The 24,471-nt window shown below is 42.2% G+C and overlaps 1 protein-coding gene across 1 annotated transcript in view; it reads right to left on the bottom strand.

The window, feature by feature from the left end:
• The window catches only part of OTOGL (otogelin like), a 158,357-nt gene that overhangs the window by 20,862 nt on the left and 113,024 nt on the right, over positions 1 to 24,471 (bottom strand). The window contains exons 36-43 of the mRNA XM_038756063.1: positions 21,889 to 22,505; positions 18,976 to 19,153; positions 17,861 to 18,003; positions 14,237 to 14,329; positions 9,491 to 9,680; positions 5,997 to 6,211; positions 5,480 to 5,621; positions 3,900 to 4,085 (exon numbers count right to left, since the gene is read on the bottom strand). Coding sequence (XP_038611991.1) covers positions 3,900 to 4,085; positions 5,480 to 5,621; positions 5,997 to 6,211; positions 9,491 to 9,680; positions 14,237 to 14,329; positions 17,861 to 18,003; positions 18,976 to 19,153; positions 21,889 to 22,505 — 1,764 coding nt within the window. The remainder of the gene's footprint in view (positions 1 to 3,899; positions 4,086 to 5,479; positions 5,622 to 5,996; positions 6,212 to 9,490; positions 9,681 to 14,236; positions 14,330 to 17,860; positions 18,004 to 18,975; positions 19,154 to 21,888; positions 22,506 to 24,471) is intronic.

Here is a 24,471-nt window from a genome sequence, read left to right as displayed (position 1 = left end):
GATGTGCGGAGGGAGGGCATTCCAGGCCAGGGGGAGGACGTAGGCCGGGGGTCAACAGCGGGACAGACAAGAACGAGGCACGGTGAGGTGATTAGCAGCAGAGGAGTAGAGGTCGTGGGCTGGGCTGTAGAAGGAGAGAAGGGAGGTGAGGTAGGAAGGGGCGAGGTGATGGAGAGCCTTGAAGCCGAGGGTGACGAGTTTCTGCCTGATGCGTAGGTTGATTGGTAGCCACTGGAGAATTTTGAGGAGGGGAGTAACATGCCCAGAGCGTTTCTGGACAAAGACAATCCAGGCAGCGGCGTGAAGTATGGATTGAAGTGGGGAGAGACAGGATGATGGGAGATCGGAGAGGAGGCTGATACAGTAATCCAGAATGGATAGGATGAGAGCTTGAACGAGCAGGGTAGCGGTTTCGATGGAGAGGAAAGGGCGGATCTTGGCAATGTTGCGGAGGTGAGACCGGCAGGTTTTGATGTGAGGGGTGAACGAGAGAGCGGAGTCGAGGATGACACCAAGTGGGTTTGTGAGACGGGAAGGATGGTAGTGCCATCAACAGTGATGGGAAAGTCAGGGAGAGGGCAGGGTTTGGGAGGGAAGACAATAATACCCACTCCAGCACTTGTCTGCTGTGTGACCTTGGGCAAGTCACTTCACTTCTCTGGGCCTCAGTACCCTCATCTGCAAAATGGGGATTGAGACTGTGAGCCCCACATGGGACATGGACTGTGTTCAACCTGATTTGCTGTATCCACCCCAGCACTTAGTACAGTGCCTGGCATGTAGCTAGTGCTTAACAAATACCACAGTTATTATTATTATTAAAATGGGTATTAAGATGGGGAGCCCTCTATGGGACAGGGACTAACTCAATTAGCTTCTATCTCCCCCAGTGCTTAAAACAGTGTCTGGCATGTAGTAAGCGTGTAGAGAAGCAGCGTGGCTTAGTGGAAAGAGCACGGGCTTGGGAGTCAGAGGTGGTGGGTTCTAATCCCCGCTCTGCCACTGTCAGCTGTGTGACTTTGAGCAAGTCACTCAACTTCTCTGTGCCTCAGTTCCGTCATCTGTAAAATGGGGATTAAGACTGTGAGCCCCATATGGGACAACCTAATTGCCTTGTATCTACCCTAGCGCTTAGAAGAGTGCTTGGCACATAAGTGCTTAACAAATACCAACATTATTACTAACCAATACCACAATTATTAGTAGTATTACAATAATGACAATGTTCATTAACCATTTACTCTGTGCTCAGGACTGTACTGACTGTACATGAAATAATCAGATTAAACCCAGTGTGTGTCCCTAAAGGGACTGGCAGTCTAAGAGAGTCAGTCAATCGTATTTATTGAGTGCTGACAGTGTGCAGAGCCCACTGCTGGGTAGGGACTGTCTCTATATGTTGTCAACTTGTACTTCCCAAGCGCTTAGTACAGTGCTCTGCACACAGTAAGCGCTCAATAAATACGATTGATGATGATGATGTACTAAATTCTTGAGAGACCACGATATAACAGCTAGAGAAGCAGTGTGGTTTTGTGGAAAGAGCCCAGGCTTGGGAGTCAGAAGTCATGGGTTCCAATCCCGGCTCTGCCACTTGTCTGCTGTGTGACCTTGGGCAAGCCACTTAACTTCTCTGTACCTCAGTTACCTCATCTGTAAAATGGGGATGAAGACTGTGAGCCCCACAGGGGACAACCTGATAACCTTGTACCTGCCCCAGCGTTTAGAACAGTGCTCGGCACATAGTAAGTGCTTAACAAATGCCATCATTATTATTATTATTAGATACATTCCCCTGCACCTTGGGAGTATAGGGATTTTATCCTAATTTTACAGTTAAGGAACCTGAGGAACAGAGAAGATAAGTGACCTACCCAAGGTCACTTAGCAGGCAAGTGGCAAAACCTGGATTAGAACCTAGCCCTCCTACTCCTCAATCCCATGCTCTTTCCACTACAGGACACTGCCTCTCCTTAGGCAATATGTTAAACGACATTTGCAAAAGTGCTTCAGGTGGAATGAGTAAACAGGTTTGCGGTTGGCACAGAAGTGCCATGTTGACATTTAAAGGGGTATAACCTCCAGGAGAAAAAAGAGAAAGTACAGTTGATTGGTTTAAACTGAGTTTTCCAACATACCTAGTTAAATAATCATAATAATAATAATGATGGCATTTATTAAGCACTTACTATGTGCAAAGCACTGTTTCAAGCACTGGGGAGGTTACCAGGTGGTCCGGTTGTCCCACAGGGGGCCTCACAGTCTTAATCCCCATTCTACAGTGAGGTCACTGAGGCACAGAGAAGTCAAGTTACTTGCCCAAAGTCACACAGCTGACAATTGGCGGAGCTGGGATTTGAACCCATGACCTCTGACTCCAAAGCCCGTGCTCTTTCCACTGAGCCAAGCTGCTTCTCTAGTTGTCCTTTAAAGATCAAGTTATTTTATATACCTATTTGTCCTCACCTCCATCCAACCAGACTGGCAAAGAAACATTACCTAGTGAGAAGACAATGTGGGGTTGGGTGAGAAGGTAAAAAGCATTACATCTGAATCTCCACTTTGCAGTGGTAATAAAAACCATTCTTTTCCCACTGACGGGAACTTTTGCACTTCAAATACAGCCAAAAACTTTTCATCTTTCATTTTGCAAAAATGTCTTTGTAAAGCCCAGTCATAATTTTTTAAATGCTCAACCCAATAAGTGTATTTTTAATAAGGTGGCATTAAGAGACATTAAAATCAGTACATACTTTAGAGTACTACAATACTGTCATTCTCCTATTACATGGCTTCAATTATATTGCTTTAATTTCCTAAAAATGAATCTAAACTAAAAATGATCACGCTGGATTTCTCAGAAGCTGTTCAGAGTTGTTCTACAGCTGCCCTTTGATTTTGAAGATGACACTACTGATGGAGAAATCCTTGCCTTGAGCAGTTTTTGTTGAGCACTTGATGTCTACAGCACTCAGTATTAAAGCACTTGGAGAACAGACAAGGTAAGATGTATTTAATTCCTCCCTCCAGGAGCTTACAAGGCTAAAGACAACGTCATAAAAATTCATAAAAATTGATGCTAAAGGGAGGAAAATAGATCTTATCCAAGCACACAGTATTCTACGTGTGACTGAAGTAATAATAATAATAATCGTAATAATTGTGGTATTGGTTAAATGTTTACTTTGTGCCAAACAGTGAAGTAAGCACAGGGATAGATCAGCATCATCATCAATGGTATTTATTGAGCACTTACTATGTGCAATGCTTGGGAGAGTTTAATACAACAGGGTTGTATTGTATTGACACATTCCCTACCCTAAGCAGTGGGGTGGATACAAACAAATCAGGATGGACACAGTCTCTGTCCCACCTGGGGTTCACACTTTCGATCTCCATGTTACAGATGAGGAAACTAACACACTAACAACACTAATAGGTCCTCTGATTCCCAGACCCCTGCTGGTTCCATTAGGCCAGGCTGCTTCCCTACTAGGAAGCAGCTAAGAAAGTTAAAACACTAGCACCCCTTTCCAGGACAAATCAATTAATTGACCTAAGTGCTTGGGAGAGCCTAATAGAGTTAGTATACATAATCCCTGCCCTCAAAGAACTTCCAGTCCAGTTAAAATTAAACCATAGTTGGAGTGTCCAAACCCTTTATTCTTCATTTGAAATTACCTAATAAAATCTGTGTTCTTTCCACCAAGCCTTTACTTTTGTTTGACTTGACCTTTTTAGGTTAGAAGGCTAGATATCTAATGGGCTTCAGACTCATATTAGACAAATAGAAGTAAAGCCAGGGAAATGAGATTGGGAGGAGAGGGAGGGAAAGAAAGAGAGGGGGAGAGAGAAAGGGAGGAAGTGAGAGAGAGAAAATTCTCTACTATGCTACTCACCACATTTTCCCTCTGGAATGCAATGGTCTGAGTGTGTCCTGTGAAGAACAGTTCCGATTTTGCACACACAGTCTTCTCTTAAGTATGAGTAGGGTACCGTCTCGTAGTACCACCAATTCAGGCATGTTTTGGCTACAGAGGGCTGCACACAAGGCTGATATTCCTTCCCTTCTGGGCAAGTCAAGGCTGTAAGTTACAAGTAGCAAACTGCAAATTTAGCACTTGTCTGCAGGGTGGATTTATGCATAGGAAAATGAAGCCAGAGTCTAGAGGAGCAAGTTTTAGGGGAGAGGAAATTTGGCTACTGCTGCATCATGCTCCAAGCCCTCCCCCTGACTGTAGCATTGCCAGAATATGGAGTTTGCCATCAGTTAAGACCACATCTCCTGTCTGTGTTGGCCTGTATCTTCAGAGAAGAGCAGATTTTTCCTTAAGGGTTCTAAAAATAATTGTGGTATTTGTTTAGCAGTTACTATGTATGAAACATTCTTTTAATCATATTTACTGAGTACTTACTGTGCACAAAGCACTGTACTACATACTAAGCAGCATACAGCATACTAAGCATTGGACAAAATACAAGATAATCAGATCGGACACAATCCTTGCTCAACATGGGACTCCTAGTCTACATAGGAGGGAGAACAGGCATTTAATCCCCAATTTATGGTTGAGGAAACTGAGGCACAGAGACATTAAGCGGTTTGCCCAAGGTCACACAGCAAATAAATGGCAATACTGGAATTAAAACCATGGTCCTTTGACTTCCAGACCTTTGTTCTTTCCAATAGCTCATGCTGCTTCTCATAAGAAATGGATTTGTGAGAAAGACTGTAAAACAAAGCCACAACAGCTTTATGCAAAACACATGTAGGATTTTGATAGCAAGCTTTTCATTTGAAAGAAAGAGGTTTTCTTCCCTGGTTATACCTTCCTTTCCCCTGCTCCCACTCCCTTCTGCAGTGTCTTGACTTGCTCCCTTTACTCATCCCCCATAACTGCCCCACGGTGCTTATATATATATCTGCAATTTTATTCATTTATATTATTGTCTGTCTCCCCCTCTAGACTGTAAGCTCATTGTGAGCAGGGAATGTGTCTGTTATATGTACTCTCCCAAGATCTTAGTACAGTGCTCTGCACACAGTAAGTGCTCAAAAAATATGATTGACTAACTGACTGAAATGCAAATAGCTGTCCAGTAGCTGCTGGCCTTACAAAACCTGTACACATTTTCCCTTTCCCAAACTATTCTTTCTCCCACAAAACAGTTGCCTGAATCCGAGGAAGCAGAAAACTAGATACAATTGGGCAGTAGCTAAGGGAAAAATCCACACTAAATACTGGGGTCTGATAGAAACTGAACTAAGTCCAGAAATATACATTTGATAAAAACACAATGTTTAAGGTTCCAGAGGACCACAGGCACTGAAAGTGTTCCCTAATGGATAGAGCACAGGCCTGGGAGTCAAAAGGACCTGAATTCTTATCCCACTTCTTGCACTTGACTGCTGTGAGACCTTGGGCAAGTCACCCAACTTCTCTGTGCCTCAGTCTAGTATTCAGAAGTAAATACTTACAACAGTAGTCTGGTGTTCTCCACTGAATGCAGATATTATGTTTGTGACACAAAGCTACATATGCAGATAATGTGTCACATTCGTAGTTCCAGAAGTAGGTACTGTTCAGCCACATTTTCTCACAAAAATCTTCAGGGGAAACCTAGAAATATGTTTTAATTTGGCCTGAGTCATGTGATTTTGACATTGTAATAGTTCAACTTAGTTACTGGGCATCTGAAACATTAGTGGTTTGCAAGTGAAAGATTGCTTCTCAAAATACGAAAACTTCTACTGCCTCCCGAACAATAACAAATGTCTGATTCCTTAGGAATGAAATCTACAGTTGATTCCAGGTGTGTACTCTCCTCTTCAACCTGCTAATAATAGATTTGGTAGACATGTTCCTTGCCCACAAGGAGCTTACAGTCTAAAGGAGAAGCTTATAGTCTAAAGGAAAACAATATGACTAGTCGTGTGCATTCACATTAAGTTTCATTTAATGTAGCAGTTCCTTCTCATGATTTCTTCAACTTACTTTAGTGTGGCATGGAGTGAAAATCCTTTTATTTAACAACTCTATACAGGGAGCACAATCTCCTTCAGTGCAGTTTGCCCCCTGTCTTCTGGGGACTACATCATATGATTTTTCCATTTCCCAGGTCTGAATAAATGCTTCCATTTCTTCCACACTTGCAATCGTTGTCCTGTTTGGCATTTTCAGATCATCTTTTGGAGAGCCATTACAGAAACCTAGAAATGGTTGGTAATTTTTAGGGGCTAATTGTTCTTACAGGAAAAACATAAATGAAGCAGGCTCAATTTGGATTGGGGAATAAGATTTTTTTTAAAAAAACTCTCAATGGCAGCATGTGGAAATGCAATCAATCAATGGTATTTATTGAGCACTTTACTGGGAGAAGAGCACTGTACTAAGTGCTCGCAAGAGTATAACCCAATAGAGTTGATAGACACATTCCCTGCCCACAATGAGCTTACTGTCTAGAGAAAGTGGACAAAGAGTTCTGGGGAGCAAGGGAAAAGAGAAATAGATGTGGGGTTGCACTTTTATAATCACACCTCAAACACAGCCCATAAACCTTCAGTGAGATTACCTGTTGTCCTCCTAGTCCCCTGTTCTGCTCCAATAATAATAATAATAATAATAATAATAATAGTACTTGTTAAGCACTCATTATGTGCCAAGCACTGTTCTAAGTGCTGGAGTAGATACAAGTTAATCAGGTTGGACACAGTCCCTGTTCCACACTGGGCTCAGACTCTTAGCCCTCAGTTTTTTACAGAAGAGACACAGAGAAGTTGAGTGACTTGCCCAGGGTTACATGGCACACAAGTGTTGGAGCCTGAATTAGAACCCATGACCTTCTGACTCCTAGGACTGTGCTCTATCCACTACACAATGCTGCTCTCATAATAATAATAATAGTATTTGTTAAGCACTTACTATGTGCCAGGCACTGTACTAAGCACCATAACCCTACTTCCTTTCTGTGGGGAGCTCTTTTGAGCTCAAAAGACAGGAAGATGTCATGGAGAGGGAAAAGAACAAACAGGTAACTAACTAGCCTGCCACTTCCTATGCCACACTGAGGATCACAAAACATTAGGACTTCATCATCTCACACCTTCCTTCCAAGGATCATCAAGAGGAATTTCTCCAGTATAAACAATAAACAGCAGGACACTCCTACCAGATGATCTGCACTAATGTTGAGTGATTTGGTTTCCATTTAGCTCTGGCTTTTGAGGAGCATCTGGATTATAGTGTAAGTAATAATAACTGGTATGTAAAGCATTTTCCTCAGAATAGCTATTTACCATGGTGAAGGTTCTAAAGTCCCGCTTCTGGCCTGAAATGCCCTTCTTCCTCAAATATGACAGACAATTACTCCCCCCTTCTTCAAAGCCTTATGTATATACAGCTATAATTCTATTTATTCTAATGGTATTGACAACTGTCTGCTTGTTTTGTTTTGTTGTCTGTCTCCCTCTTCTAGACTGTGAGCCCGTTGTTGGATAGGGACTGTCTCTATATGTTGCCAATTTGTACTTCCCAAGCACATAGTACAGTGCTCTGCACACAGTAAGCACTCAATAAATACGATTGAGTGAATGAATGAATGAATCTCCTCCAAGATGCTTTCCCGGACTAGACCCCAGTTTTCCTCATCTCCCACTGCCTTATGCTACATCCTGACTTGCTCTGTTTGCTCTTCCCCCCTCCCAGCTCCACAGCACTTATATACATATTTGTAATTTTATTTATTTTAATGATGCCTATCTCCACCCCTCTAGCCTATAAATTTGTTGTGGACAGGGAATGTCACTGTTTATTGTTGTATTGTACCTTCCCAAGAGCTTAGTACAGTGCTCTGCACACCATAAGCAGTCAATAAATACGATTGAATGAATGAATGAATGAATGAATAAAGTAAGCTTTATTTCAGGGAAGACCTAAGTTTTGAAATTTTCAGCTGAGCTCACATTCAAAAAATTTCTGAAGTTTTGGATTCTGACAGTTATTAATTATCGAATCTTTCACCAGAAAAGTTGACCATGTGGTCTTTCCATTTTGAGAAGCTGATTCTAAGTAGGTTGGGTCAATCTTAGAGTTGCTATAGCTGCTCTTGTGCTCCTGGAATGTTCACGTTATTAAACATTTTCTGCCAAAATGTTTTCCAATTAAATGAGCTATATTGAGAAACAGCTATTTTCACTTCTCTAAACTGGTCCATAGTAAGATTTAGAAGTAGAAATGTTTGGAGCAGAGAGTTGACTCTGGTGCCAGGAGTCAGTCATCATTAACCTTCTCAGCATGGCTTAGTAAAGAACCAGCATAGTTTAGTGGATAGAACCCAGGCCTGGGAGTCAGTAGGACCTGGGTTCTAATCCTGACTCAGCCATGTGTCTACTATGTGACCTCGGGAAAGTCAATTCTCTGGCCTCAGTTATCTCATCTGCAAAATGAGGATTAAGAGTGTGAGCCTCATGTGGGACAGGGACTGCATCAAACATGATTGACTTGTATCTACGTCAGTGCTTAAAACAATCCTTGGTACATAGTAAGCTCTTAAGTATCATAATTATTATTATTATATGGACATGGTTGACTACTTGCCCACAGCTATCCACAGCTTTGCTTTCTTCAGGCCTGAGATTTTGCTGTCTATCCTACAGGTCTGGCTGTCACCGGCTCCTTCATCACACTATCAGGGTTCTGAAACCCAATTCACTTGGCCAATAGGCCCAGAGTGCAAAATTCCAGTAGTGACCCTACTTTCTTTCTAACCAACTCAGAATCCCTAGTCACTGTCCACATCTCAAATGTTGAAATTAGCTTCGATTAAATACTATTCTGGAAAAAACTGAATCTAGAGCATATGTAAAAGAGTAGATGAGAACAATTAATGCTTCAGAGTAGATAAGAACAATTAATGCTTCCTGCACCTGTAACTTCTAACTGCTAAGGCTGGACTAGTTGTACATAGCTTTTAAAACTTCCTATAAAAAAAGTAAATGGGAGGGGGATTATCAAGAACATGAAAGTTCAACCAGGCAGATTTTATACTCCATTTACTGTTTTTTTTAATCCATGTACCACATTCTATATTCTTTTCCTTATGAGGAAGTAAAATATGCTACTTTCCTACAGATTTTAAGAAGTTCTGGACAGAAATTTCCTACAGTAAATATTCCCTATTGATTTCCAAATAGCAATCACATTTATGGACAGGTATTTCAGATGTGACCCTTTTTCTGCTTCAAACAAAGGAAGGGAGTATGCTCTGAGTCATTATGGGAGATCTGGGATTGAAGTCCTCAGTGTAAACATTTCTACATGTTTTCAACAGTTCGAAATTATTTAGCGTCAATAGCTCTTCCAACCTCTCCAATAGTTTCCAGTATAAGGGAGATGAAAGATACTACTATTCTGGCTTTTCAAGGGTATAAAGGCAATAACAGGTGCAAATTGTAGAGAAACAAAAGTGAATATAATAGAGCAATTCTCACCACAAAGTCCTTCTGTCTTGGTAGAAATATTAAACTGCAAGCCATACTGAATGTCTAGAATTCCTGTAACATGAGCCCACTTAATGATAAGTCCTGATGGAGTGCCAATGACATACATGGCTCCAGTATCCTGAATCCATAGGCCATGTTTTGAGAAAGGTAAAGACTGAATGGCAGAATCCACTTCTACCTAAAACAGTTAAAAATATCATTTAAGTAGAATCAGCTTCTCATAGATGTGAGAGAAGTAAAATGTCTACTTTACAGACTGAGATAAGAGGAGGCGGAGGCAGAAACAGGAGCTCAAAATAATAGAATCAGAACGCCAGTCTTACATGATTGACTTGACTAAGACACCAGTCTTACTCAGACACACTTTCCCACAACACACATTCATTATATATTTGGATTTGGGTTTGGATGCATATTGACCCAAACGTCTTGTGACATAGAGCAGATGGGGTAGGAGAGAGCAAACACATGAACATTAGATGTACTGCTTACTGCCCCTATAACACTGTCTCCACTGACTAACTGGAATTCCAGGCTTTAATACCATAAGAGCAGAAGAGGTGAGGAATGTCAATCACTTTTGTTGAGCGCTTACTGTGTGCAGAGAGCATTGCATTAAATGTCTGGGAGAACATGATACAGTGGACTTGGTAGTCATGTTCCCTTCCCACAAGGAGCCCACAAGTCTACATGGGCAATATGAGAAGCAAGCAACTTCATTGACCAGGGACTCGCCATGGAGGATATCAAAGAAGCAGCAACAGCAAAAGATAACTGAAATGAAAGCTGGGGGCAACCAGTGTAGTGGCTCTGGACATTGGTACCCCAGATTTCCTGCCTCTTTTAGTTCCTACAGGTTAGCCCCGGGAATTCCTGCAACCAGTGGTGGCAGTCATGGTATTTGTGGCAACTTATCCTGGTTTCTTTTTCTTTATCTTTTTTTAATGATGTTTCTTAAGTGCTTAGTTTGTGCCATGCATTGATGTAAGCAGTGGGGAAGATACATGAAAATTATAGTCCATACCCCACATCAGGCTCACAGTCTTAATCCCCATTTTACAGATGAGCTAACTGAAGCACAGAGATGTTAAATGACTCACCCCAGGTCACACAGCAAAGTGGCAAAGCCAGGATTAAAACCCAGGTCCTCTGACTCACAGGCCCGGGCTCTTTCCACTAGGCCATGCTATTTTGCTTACTTTCTTCTGCCACTGCTATTACATTCACCCCAACTGAGAACTTGTGGTCTAATTGGCTGTGAATGTGTGTGCATGCTTCTATATGTGTGAGTGTGTGTATGTGTGTGTGTGCACGTGCGCACAAGTGTGGTGTCAGGATGAGGAAAAAGGGCAATATTCAACTCCCTTTAAGAATATTTTTCTTGCCATTGCACTCCTCTGAGGAATAGAAATTCAATTCCGCATCCTTTCCAGAGGTGTGTGTTCAACAAGTAGTCATCAATGTCAATAGCCTGAGGATTACATTTGGTTTTTATTAAAACCCTTAATTTTCCAGACCCTGATTTTATGCCTTACCCGTTTTTTTCCATGTCCTAAATATGTGGTGGTGCTAAATTATATACTTAGTGCCTTAAAAGCATATAAAGGGCAAATAGGATTCAGCAAATTCTTCTTATATAACTTCTTTTTAAACAAATTATTTAGATCAACTATGCATGGAAATATCAGCCCACATTACATCATGTAGATATGGTCCCTTGCTTTGGGGTTACTTAGGTTGGAAATCCCCGGAGGGACGGGGTTCATGTTGAATTTCCACCTGTGTATTCTCACCCAGTGCTTAGTGCAGTGTTCTGCACACAGTAAATGCTTAATAAATACCATTACTACTACTAGAGAGCTATTCTGAATCTGATCAATGAAACTTGGACCAAACATTAGCCAAAGCAGCTCAGCAAGAAGCAATCCTTAAATAGCACATATTCAAGAGGGAGGGAGGCTAAAAAGAAGCAGTGTTACCAAGGGAATAGAGTATAGACCTGGAAGTCAGAAGAACATAGGTTCTAATCCCAGCTCTGCCACTTGTCTGCTGTGAGGCCTTGGACAAGTCACTGTACTTCTCTGGGCCTCAGTTACCTCATCTACAAAATGGGGAGTAAGACTGTGAGCTCTGTGTCAAACCTGGTTTGTTTGTATCTAGCCCAGCACTTAGTACAGTGCCTGGCACATAGTAAGTGCTTAAGAAATAGCAGTGTGGCTCAGTGGAAAGAGCATGGGCTTGGGAGTCAGAGGTCATGGGTTCTAATCCCGGCTCCCCCACATGTCTGCTGTGTGACCTTGGGCAAGTCACAACTTCTCTGAGCCTCAGTTACCTCATCTTTAAAATGGGGATTAGGACTGTGAGCCCCTAAAATGGGGATTAAGACTGTGAGACCCATGTAGGGCAATGTGATCACCTTGTATCCTCCCCAGCGCTTAGAACAGGGCTTCGTACATAGTAATCACTTAACAAATGCCATCATTATTATTACTATTATAAATACCATAATTATTATTATTACTTGGGTTCTAATCCTGGCTCTGCCACTTGATGGCTGTGTGATTTTGGGTAAGTGATTGAAATTATATGTGCCTCAGTTAACTCATTTGTAAAATGGGGATTAATGCTGTGAGCTCCATGTTGAACAGGGACTGTGTCCAACCTGATTAGCTTGTATTTACCCCAGAGCTTAATTACAGTGCCTGGCACATAGTAAGTGCTTAAGAAAGACCCCAAAAAAGAAGAAAATCAATCAATCAATCAATCAACAGTATTGATTGAGCACTTAGTATGTGTATGAAGCACTTGGGAGAGTAGTGCAGGAATGACGTATTGGGAACTTTTAAGATGTACTGAAACATTTCACACATAAAAATATGCAAACTTGGTGTCTCCTTACCCATGTTATTTCCACAGTCTTTAGTACTAAGTTCTGGTGCCAACATTAGCACCCAGACGTTTAGATCACCAACGTAATAATACTAATACTAATAATAATGGTATTTGTTAAGCAAAGCACTGTTCTAAGCGCTGGGGAGGTTACAAGGTGATCAGGTTGTCCCACGGGGGGCTCACAGTCTTAATCCCCATTTTCCAGATGAGGTAACTGAGGCACAGAGAAGTTAAGTGACTTGCCCAAAGTCACACAGCTGACAGTTGGTGGAGCCAGAATTTGAACCCATGACCTCTGATTCCAAAGCCCAGGCTCTTTTCACTGAGCCACGCTGATTCTAAACTAAACAGCAGGAAGTGAGAATAATAATGATTGTATTTGTTAAGTGCTTACTATCTGCCAAGCACTGTTCTAAGCACAGCACTGTTCTAAGCACTGGGGGAGATACAAGGTAATCAGGTTGTCCCACATGGGGTTCACAGTCTTAATCTGCATTTTACAGATAAGGTAACGTGCATATAGCTATAATTCTATTTGTTCTGACAATTTTGACACCTGTCTAGATGTCTTCTAGACTATGAGCCCGTTGTTGGGTAGGGACTGTCTCTATATATTGCCGACTTGTACTTCCCAAGTGCTTAGTACAGTGCTCTGCACACAGTAAGTGCTCAATAAATACGATTGAATGAATGAATGAATGAATAGTTAAGTAACATGCCCAAAGTCAAACAGCTGACAAGTGGCGGAGCTGGAATTAGAATCCATGACCTCTGACTCCCAAGCCCATGCTCTTTCCACTAAGCCTCGCTGCTTCTCTATGAAGCAGCTTGGCCTTGGGAAGCAGCATGGCGTATTTTTTATATTTTTATCGTATTTTTTAAGAATAATAATAATTATGGTACTTGTTAAACGTTTACAATTTGCCAAGCACTGTTCCAAGCGCTGGAGTAGATACAAGTTAATCAGATTGGACACAGTCCCTGTCCCTCATGGGGCTCACACTCAATCTTATTTTATAGATGAGGTAACTGAGACCCAGAGAAGTGCCCAAGATCACACAGCAGACAAGTGGCAGAGCTGGGACTATTTGTTAAGCACCTTTTAGATTGTAAGCCCAGTGTGGGCAGGGATTGTCTCCCCTTATTGCTGAATTTTACTTTCCAAGAGCTTAGTACAGTGCTTTCCACACAGTAAGTGCTCAATAAATGAGATTGAATGAATGAACTTACTACGTGCCAGGCACTGAACTAAACACTGGGGTAAATATAAGGCCTGGTGGAAAGAGCACAGGCCTGGGAGTGAGAGAACTTGGATTCCAATCCCCACTCTGCCAGATGTGCTACTTTCTTGGACAAGTCATTTAAATTCTCTGTGCCTCAGTTTCCACAACTGTAAAATGAAGATTCAATACCTGTTCTTCCTCCTACTTAGACTTGTAACTCTATGTAGGACAGGGATTGTATCCAACCTGGCTAACCTGAATCTACCCCAATTCGTAGAATAGTGCTTGACAAATAGTGAACACTTAATGAAAATAATAATGATGATGATGATGATGATGATCTGAGAATGCTTTGAAACATATCTCATGGGAAATGGAAGCTATTCTCTGAAGAAGCAAGGGTCAAGAACAAGTAAAAGGCATATGGGGAGGACATAGTATTCATGAACATTTTTCTAGATTGCTCTCAGAAGAATGCTTATAATTCAGACACCTCCCTTAGCACGTCCAACTTTCACTTCCCTCCATTAGGACCAATTCAGGATGACATACTAGTTCCCAAATAAAACCATTTTGCATTATCCCTTTAATAGCAATGGGATGCACATCTCATTCTTACCTTTCTCACTAAACGGCTGACCAGTACTTTATGCATTTGGGTTGTTATATTTAACTTGTTCATACAAAGTCCTAATGTAGTGCTGAATGAGACCTGAATTTAAAAAATATAAAATTAAAAAATTTACAAGTGCATAAAAAGTTTCCTGCAGTGAATGAAAATTCCAAACAAAAGATCCTAAATCCTAAGCAAAGTCTTGCTCCTCCTCCCATGCTCATTTCCTACAATAGCTCTTTCTGACTTTTAATTCTCTCCTTGAAACGCATGCCCTCTCATGTCACTATCTCTTACCTCTACTGATCTTGCCACTTATTTCACTGATAAAATTGAAACCACCAGGCATGATCTCCATAGAATTTCCCCTGCAACTTTCCAGTCCCACTCTCTTCCTGCCCCTTCTTTGACTCTCCCATCTTTCCCAGCACTAGCTCAAGAGGAAATCACCCACCTCCTCACAAATTCTACCTCTTCCCCCATGCCCCCAATCCCAGCCCTCACACCTTATCCAAACACTTGCCTCCTTCTTCTCTCCCAGACCACTATCTTCAAACTCACTTTTCAGTGGCTCCTTGACCCCATGGCACCTCTAGTTATCACCTCATCTCCCTCCTACCACTCCTCTCCAAAATCCTTGAGCAAACTGTCTACACTCACTGCCTCCACTTCCTCGCCTCTATTGCTTCTCCTTGACTCCTCCAATCTGGCTCCTACCCCTTTATTCCATGGAAACGGTAACCAATGATCTCCTTCTTGTAAATCCAATGGCCACCACTCCATCAAATCCTCCTCGACTTCCCTGTTGCCTTCGACACCCCTTTTTCCTGAAAACATTAACTAACCTTACCTTCACCAACACTGCTCTCTACAGGTTCCCTCCCACCTCTCTGATTGCTCCTTCCTACTCTTTAACAGTCTCAATTCATCATCAATGGCATTACTGAGGGCTTACTATGTGCAGAACACTGAAATAAGTTCTTGGAAAGAGTACAATGGGCAGAGTTGATAAATATGTTCCCCACCCACAAGAAGCTTAAAGTCTAGAGAGGATCTTACAGTCGACAGTATAAGATCCTCCTCTGCCTCCCTCATTCTATCTGCAAGGTTGCCTAAGGTTTACTTCTCCACTTGAATTCCTAAACTCCAGCTCTCTCCTACACCCCCTCCAATCTGGCTTCCGTCCCCTCTACTCCACCGAAACTGCCCTCTCAAAGGTCACCAATGACCTCCTTCTTGCCAAATCCAATTGTTTCTCCTCTATCCTAATCCTCCTCGACCTCTCAGCTGCCCTTGACACTGTGGACCATCCCCTTCTCCTCAACACACTATCCAACCTTGGCTTCACAGACTCCGACCTCTCCTGGTTCTCCTCTTATCTCTCTGGACATTCATTCTCAGTCTCCTTCATGGGTTCCTCCTCCCCCTCCCTCTCCCATCTCCTTACTGTAGGGGTTCCTCAAGGGTTAGTTCTTGGTCCCTTTCTGTTCTCCATCAACACTCACTCCCTTGGTGAACTCATTCATTCCCATGGCTTCAACTATCATCTCTACTCTGAGGACACCCAAATCTACATCTCTACCCTTGTACTCTCTCCCTCCCTCCAGGCTCATATATCCTCCTGCCTTCAGGACACCTCCATCTGGATATCTGCCCACTATCTAAAACTCAACATGTCCAAGACAGATCTCCTTATTTTCCCTCCCAAACCCTGTGCTCTCCCTGACTTTCCCATCACTGTAGACGGCACTACCATCCTTCCCATCTCACAAACCTGCAGCCTAGTGTCTTCCTTGACTCTGCTCTCTCATTCACCCCTCACATCCAATCTGTCACCAAAACCTGCCGGTCTCACCTCCACAACATCACCAAGATCCGCCCTTTCCTCTGCATCCAAACCGCTACCTTGGTGGTTCAATCTCTCATCCTATCCCGATTGGATTACTGCATCAGCCTCCTCTCCGATCTCCCATCCTTCTGTCTCTCCCCACTTCAGTCTATACTTCATGCTGCTGCCCGGATCATCTCTGTGCAGGAACATTCTGGGCATGTCACTCCCCTCCTCAAAAATCTCCAGTGGTTGCCTGTCAACCTATGCATCAAGCAAAAACTACTCACTCTCGGCTTCAAGGCTTTCCATCACCTCGCCCCCTCCTACCTCACCTCCCTTCTCTCCTTCTACTCTCCGCTCCTCTGCTGCCAACCACCTCACTGTACCTCGTTCTCGCCTGTCCCACCATCGACCCCCAGCCCATGTCATCCCCCTGGCCTGGAATGCCCTCCCTCTGCACATCCACCAAGCTAGCTCTCTTCCTCCCTTCAAAGCCTTACTGAGAGCTCAGCTCCTCCAAGAAGCCTTCCCAGACTGAGCCCCCTTCTTCCTCTCTCCCTCCCCATCCCCCCCACCCTACCTCCTTACCCTCCCCACAGCACCTGTATATATGTTTGTACAGATTTATCACTCTATTTATTTTACTTGTACATATTGACTATTCTATTTATTTTGTTAATGATGTGCATCTAGCTTTACTTCTATTTATTCTGATGACTTGACACCTGTCCACATGTTTTGTTTTGTTGTCTGTCTTCCCCTTCTAGACTGTGAGCCTGTTCTTGGGTAGGGACCATCTCTATATGTTGCTAGACTGTGAGCCTACTGTTGGGTAGGGACTGTCTCTATATGTTGCCAACCTGTACGTTCCAAGCGCTTAATACAGTGCTCTGCACACAGTAAGCACTCAATAAATACGATTGAATGAATGAATGGCCCACGTCCTTTCTCTGGCCTGTTATGCCCTCCCTCCACACATCTGCCAAACTAGCTCTCTTCCTCCCTTCAAAGCCCTACTGAGAGCTCACCTCCTCCAGGAGGCCTTCCCTGAATGAGCCCCACTTTTTCTCCTCTCCTCCTCCTTCCCTCCCTCCCTCTGCCCTACCCCCTTCCCCTGCCCACAGCACTTGTATATATTTGTACATATTTATTACTCTGTTTTATTTGTACATATTTACTATATTTATCTTATTAATGATGTGTATATAGCTATAATTCTATTTATTCTGATGGTATTGACACCTATCTACTTGTTTTGTTTTGTTTGTTTGTCTGTCTTCCCCCTTCTAGATTGTGAGCCCTTTTTTGGGTAGGGACCCTCTCTATATGTTGCCGATTTGTACTTCCCAAGCACTTAGTACAGTGCTCTGCACATAGTAAGCACTTAATAAATATGATTGAATGATGAATGAATGAATGAGTAGTGGATAGTAATAATGGTGGTCTTTGTTGAGTCCTTACTATGTGCCAAACACTGTATTAAGTGCTGGGATAGATACAAGAAAATCAGGTGCCCTAGGGAGCTCACAGTCTAAGTAGGAGGGAGAACAGGTGCTGAATCCCCATTTTACAGATGAAGGAATCGAGGCACAAAGAAGTTAAGTGCCTTGACCAAAATCACACAGCAGGCAAGGGGCGGAGGTGAGACTAGAACCCATGTCCTCACTGAATCACTGCCATCTGCTTTACTGTATCTTTAAGCCACATTAGATGATATCACATCACTGCTTCTTTGAATCATTGTCATCTGCTTTACTTTACCTTTAGGCCACATTAGATGATATCACAGAGTAAGTTACCTGGTAAATGGGGCATTTTTCAATATGAGCAATGATAATTTCCCCAGGAAGCTTGACTAGAATGTAGGAAGCGAGATTATAGAGTGCCATGGTATCGCCAGCAAAGGTGATAATGCTCAGCTCAGGTAACATGGAACATTGACCTAAAAAGACAATATGTGTCTATATGAATAGGTTTCATCTCTTCATGTGCTCTACTTTAACAGATACATCAATTTTCAGAAATTCTAAAGAAACTCAAACACCTTAGCCTGATTTTATTTGCTAATGAAAAGGCAAAGATAGAGTGACCTATGCTGCATTGGATGAAAATCTGGTGGATGAAAAAGGTGAAGAATTGCATCATCTAGCTCAATAAGAAATCTCTTCCCATAATTAAAGGGATCAACTCCAAAAGGCTACTCAGAAACCAAATTTCCTAATCGCATTTATTAAGGGCTTACTAAGTGATAAACCCTGGGGAAGATACAAGGTTGTGATATTGGACATAGTCTCTCTCCAACCCAGGACTCAATCTATTTTATCACCATTTTACAGGTCAGGAAACCAAGAGCCAGAGAGGTTAAGTAGCATTCTCAAGGTCCCACAGTAGGCACATGGCAGAGCCAGGACTAAAATAAAGGTCTCTCAACTCCCAATCCTGTGCTCGTTCCACTAAGCCAAGCTGTCCCCCAAATTTGCAGTCTAAAATTAAGTAGAGGTTTGCCAATAATCCAGACAACCATCACAAAAATTCTTTTCAAAAATAATTCTCTCTAGGGCCTGATTTATTTTATCTGGCTGCCTAATGGATAGCTGCAACTTTTCCACTTCACTTGGTATTGGATAAATATGACAATTTCTTTGACAGAATGGAAATCATTTTAAGGGTTATTTTGGTAACATGAAGATTAGAAATTGTGGCCCTTTTATCAGATGGAAAAATCAGTAGCAAAAGTTAAAAATTTCACTACAGTCTATAAGATGTCTTGTGCTTCTAACATCAGAATAACATTTTAATTTAGTTGCTAAAAATAAAATCCCCATGTCTCATATTCCAAAGAACTATGATGATTTAACATGAGGCTTTTGAAGTTTAGGTTCACCATGTTAAATGTCTTAAAAACACAACTTACAAGGACATTCCCATTCAGGGCAGCAGTCATCAATGTTCACCTGAATTGGCATCCCCCGAAATCCACAGTCAGGAATTTTCACATCCTTGTAGCAATTCTCTGACATATTGTATAACTTCCACCCCATATTAATGCATACATATAGGTTGCATCTATCCACAGGTTCAATATACTCTGGCTGTGATGTAATTAAGAACAAAAAAGTATTGCTGTCATTGTAAATTTGCAAATGAAACACTCTTTTAAAAGCACAATTTCCCAGTGTTAATTTGAAGCAAAGACTTTTTCAAAAAAATAGTCATCTTTCCTTGGTAACCACTTTAGAATAAAGGAACATTGATTTAATTTAAGCCTAATTTTAAAATGCAAGTGTCAGATCTGCAGTTATCCGGATCATCATCATCATCATCAGTGGTACTTATTGAGAGCTTATTGTGTGCAGAGTACTGTACTAAGCACTTGAGAGAGTACAGCTGAGTTGGTAGACACATATTCATTTAAACACCAATACCTTGGTTTGAGCTGAACTTCTTGGAAAATGGAAAGATCCATGTTGACTGTTGACACCGACAGACCTAACCAGTTATATCTATCATTTTACCTACATTTAGTCAGAAACCAGGTATACGGCTGTGTCAAATAGATCAGGTCTCCATATGCTCTATATGATGTCTCTCCAATGCCACCAGGGAAGAGAGGTATAAGGCCTAGAAAATTCTGAGGCACACGCTTTCTCAGCATTAATCCTTCTTGTTCTGAGGTTGAAGGGGTTGAGGCTGTGCTGAAAGATGCCAAGACTAAGCCCCAGCCTCTATCAGAAATTAAGCCTGTCCCTTCACTTTGTTTTGAGCTATTTTGCTACTCTGTGTAAATGTCATTCTTTCAAAATCAGCTAAAAAAATTTCAAGAAATTAGTAGCTTGGTGACCTTAAAATTGAGGAAACTTTTTTTAAGCAGTGCAAGGCACGTAAACTGTTCAGGCAAGGCTAGGAAGAAAAGTAGGATTTCCCATGCAATTTGAACCAAGTGCAGACTTTTTCTTCTAAAAATAGGCCTGCTCCATGCAAAAGTAGTCTCATATCTAGTTTAAGTTTCTATTACACCTGATACTTCATAACAAGATCCCAGGGCCCTGACATCAATGAATCAGTGATATTTATTGAGCTCTTATTGGGTGCAGAGCACTGTACTAAGCACTTGGCAGAATACAATTTTACAAAGTTGGTAGACACATTCCCTACCCACAAGGAATCAGCATGGCCTAGTGGATAGAATATGGGCCTGGGGATCATAAGGCTTTGGGTTCTAATCTCAGCTCCACCACTTGTCTGCTGTGTGAACTTAGGCAAGTCATTTAACTTCTCTGTGCCTCGCTTACCTTATCTGTACAATGGGGATTAACACTGTGAGCTCCATGCAGGACATGGACTACGTCAACCTGTTTCTACCCTAGCGCTTAGTACAGTGCTAACAAATACCATTAATACTATTTAACAAATACCATTAAAATTTTTTTTTAAATCAAGTAGAAAATGTATTTCCTGGGGCAAAATCTTGGCATGGAAAGTGAGATAAGGAGACAAAGGGAAAAAACAGCTCCAGGTACTGAAAACATTAAGTATAACAACACAACAAGGAACAAGCTTTTTGTGTGGCGAATATGGTTGGACTGTGGATCCAATCAATCAGGTAATTGTATTTATTGAGGACTTACTATGTGCAGAGCACTGTACTAGGCATTTTGGAGAGTACAGTATAGCAGAGTTGGTAGACATGATCCCTACTCACAAGGAGCTTACTGTCTAGAGGAATTGGCTTTTTCAGTCTCACACAAAGTCATGCAAACTTTTTTATGGTAAAATTATGGTATTTTATAATAATACTAATAATAATAATGGTATTTGTTAAGCACTTACTATGTGACAAGCACTGTTCTAAGCTCTGGGGTAGATACAAGGTAAGCAGGTTGCCCCATGTGGGAGCAGGTTGTCCCATGTGGGACTCAGTCTTAATCCCCATTTTACAGATAAGGTAACTGAGGCACAGAGAAGTGAAGTGGCTTGCCCAAGGTCACACAGCAGAAACATAGTGGAGGCGGAATTAGAACCCATGGCCTCTGACTTCCAAGCCCGTGCTCTTTCCACTAAGCCACACTGCTTCTATGGGCCAGACACTGTACTAAGCGCTGGGGTGGATACAAGCAAATCAAGTTGGAAACAGTCCCTGTCCCATGTAAGGCTCATAGTCTCAATCCCTATTTTACAAATGAGGTAACTCAGGCCCAGAGAAGTGAAGTGACTTGCCCAGGGTCACATAGAAGACAAGTGGCAGAGCCAGGATTAGAACCATGACCTTCTGACTCTAAGGCCCATGCTCTATCCACTATGCCAAGCACCTGCGATATGCCAGGCACTGTATTAAGCACTGGTAAATGCTAGCTAATCAGGTTAAATATAGGCCATGTCCTACATAGGGCTCACAGTCTTTATCCCCATTTTATAGATGAAGTAACTGAGGAACAGAGAAGTGAAGTGACTTGCCCAAGGTCACCGAATAGACAAGTGGTGGAGCTAGGATTAGAACCTAGGTCCTCCTGACTCCCAGGGCCATGCTCTATCTACTAAGGCACACTGCTTCTCTACTACCCCACGCTGCTTCATGGTCAGTGGTATCTTCTTCAAGTACAAAGGACAATAATTATATGTATATATATATGTATATGTATATATATATATATATATATATATATACACACACACAGGATAAAATTGACATATGAAAGAAGTGTGCTGCTAAAAATCAGGTATCAGAAAAGCACAGAAATTGAGTTTGAAGTCTCAAGCAGGGTAAAACAGAGAAATAAGAATGTTTTATGGGACCAAAATGTGATCAGGCAAAATGATGGGTTCATACCAAGCATCCTGAAGAGACAGGTGGGATCAGTGTATGGATCACTGTGCCAGGGGAAATGTGGTCTGCTGAGGCTGTAATCAACATTTCCGGGCCATCTGGTGGAATTTGTGTTCCAGAAGGCAGGGTAGTTATCAGTCCCATGACGTCCAATTCTGGAGCAAAAGTTTGCGGGATCCCAGAATATGACAGTGTCACGTTGGTCACCTCAGCATGAGAAATGGGTTTTCTAGTACTGCCCACTGTCTGATCTGAAGATGTCAACTCTGTTACTGAAGATCTCTCAGTTGTTTCAGATTTGGACTTGGTGATGTTGTTTTGTAAATGCGTAGTCTGACTTCTCTGAGTCTGGAAGACTCCTGAAGAAGGAGATGTTAATTTGGAGGTTTCTGCAAAATCAGGCACTGTGGTTCCCTCTGGAGATACCCCTGAGGAACTTGAAGGTTTGAGCACAATGTCAGGGATTTGGTGTGAAACTGGCCTTGGAGTCAATAGTAGCTTGGTAAATAATGGGGATGGAAATGTGAAAGGTTCTCTAGAAAGAAGACCATCCATGGTTTGCCCTGTTGACACAGTTTCGAGTTCAGCATGAGGTCTCACTGAGTCTTCTGTCATTGTTGCTGTTGAGAAAAGCAGCAGAGGAAATGTTAGGCATTTACTTACACAAAATGGAAAAGACAAGTTCTCAAAGTGTCTAGGTCTTTCAGATTACACTGAAGATTTGTTCCCCAGCACTAAGAGCAGGAGATCTGGATTCTAGGTCAGTTGCTCTGCCACTTGTCTGGTGTGTGACCTTGGGAGAGTCACTTAATTTATCTGTGCCTCATTTACCTTATGTGAAAAATGGGGGTAAATCCTCCCCTTTCCGACCTAGAATAGGAGCCCAACATATGTCCCATTTTCCCCATGTAGGGCAGAGCCCTGTAAAACTTTATTTTCTTTTATCTACCCTAGCACTTAGTACAGTGTCTGGCACATAAGTGCCTAACAAGTACGGTAAAAATGTTGCCTATTAATAATGATAATAATAATAACATCGGGACTGGTCTTCATGAGAAGCTCAAGGTCATGCACTCTTTTTTATGGCATTTGTTAAGCGCTTATTCTGTGCCAAGCACAGTACTAAGCTGTTAAGATACTAGATAATCGGGTTGGACATAGTCCCTGTCCCACATACAGCTCACAAACTTAATGCCTGTTTTACATATGTGGGAACTGAGGCACAGAGAAGTGACATGACTAGCCCAAGATCACATAGCAGGTAAGTGGTGGAGTTGGGATAAGAACCCGGGACCTCTGACTCCCAGGCCCAAGCTCTATCCACTAGACCATATTGCTTCTTTCTCCAAGAACCTCCCTCCACCACACTGCTCTAATCCTACCTCTCTACTTTAGGAATGAGCGTCAGTTGAGATGGAGTATCTTTATAAACTATATTGGGGAAAATATATAATTTGTAGATCCAGGGTGCATTCACTGGTTTCTTGTGTTAGGTCTATTACTGACACTAGATTGTGTGATATCGATCTGTTTTTTTGTATCTATTTTAGACTGCGTGCTCTTTTAGGGCAATACGTCTCTCTTTATGCACAGTGTAGACACGCATAAAAATATTTAATGATGATCACGATGACATACAGACAGCTTAATCAAATGTGATCTGCGTACCCAAGGGGACGGTCCTGGCAGAAAGTCATAGTCATTATTGAACTAAAGTTTGAAAATAGCTTAAGGATAGAGAGCTTCAGAGACTGAGAAGCAGCATGGCGTAGTGGAGAGAGCACAAGCCTGGGAGTCAGAAAGTCATGGGTTCTAATCCCGGCTCTGCCATGTGTCTGCTGTGTGACCTTGGGCAAGTCATGTCACTTCTCTGGGCCTCAGTTACCTCATCTTTAAAATGGGGATTGACACTGTAAGCCCTATTTGGGACATGGACTGTGTCCAAACCGATTTGCTTGTATCCACCCCAGAGCTTAGTACAGTGCCTGGCACATAGTAAGTGCTTAATAAATACAATAATAATAATTATTATTATTATTTATTTTATCCAGAGGTTGAGAAATAGTTGAGTCGCTAAAAACAATCCCCTGAACTAGTGACAAATGTAGATTAAAAATGGGGTAAGTCCAGTAAATAAATATCTATAAATCAATCCATCATATTTATCGAGAGCTTACTATGTGCAGAGCACTATACTAAGCATTTGGGAGAGTTCAACACAATTGGATTACTGCATCAGCCTCCTCTCTGATCTCCCATCCTCCTGCCTCTCTCCACTTCAGTCTATACTTCACACTGCTGCCCGGATCATCTTTGTGCAGAAATGCTCTGGGCATGTTACTCCCCTCCTCAAAACTCTCCAGTGGCTACCAATCAACCTACACATCGGGGAAAAACTCCTCAATCTCAGCTTCAAGGCTATCCATCACTTCACCCCCTCCTACGTCACCTCCCTTCTTTCCTTCTACAGCCCAGCCCGCACCCTCCACTCCTCTGCTGCTAACCTCCTCACTGTGCCTCATTCTCGTCTGTCCCGCCATCGACCCACCAACATCCTCCACACATCCACCAGGCTAGCTCTCTTCC

The sequence above is a fragment of the Tachyglossus aculeatus genome, chromosome 14 (assembly GCF_015852505.1).
Source record: "Tachyglossus aculeatus isolate mTacAcu1 chromosome 14, mTacAcu1.pri, whole genome shotgun sequence".
Classification (NCBI taxonomy): Eukaryota; Metazoa; Chordata; class Mammalia; order Monotremata; family Tachyglossidae; genus Tachyglossus; species Tachyglossus aculeatus.
This window is presented reverse-complemented; position numbering and strand designations above follow the sequence as displayed.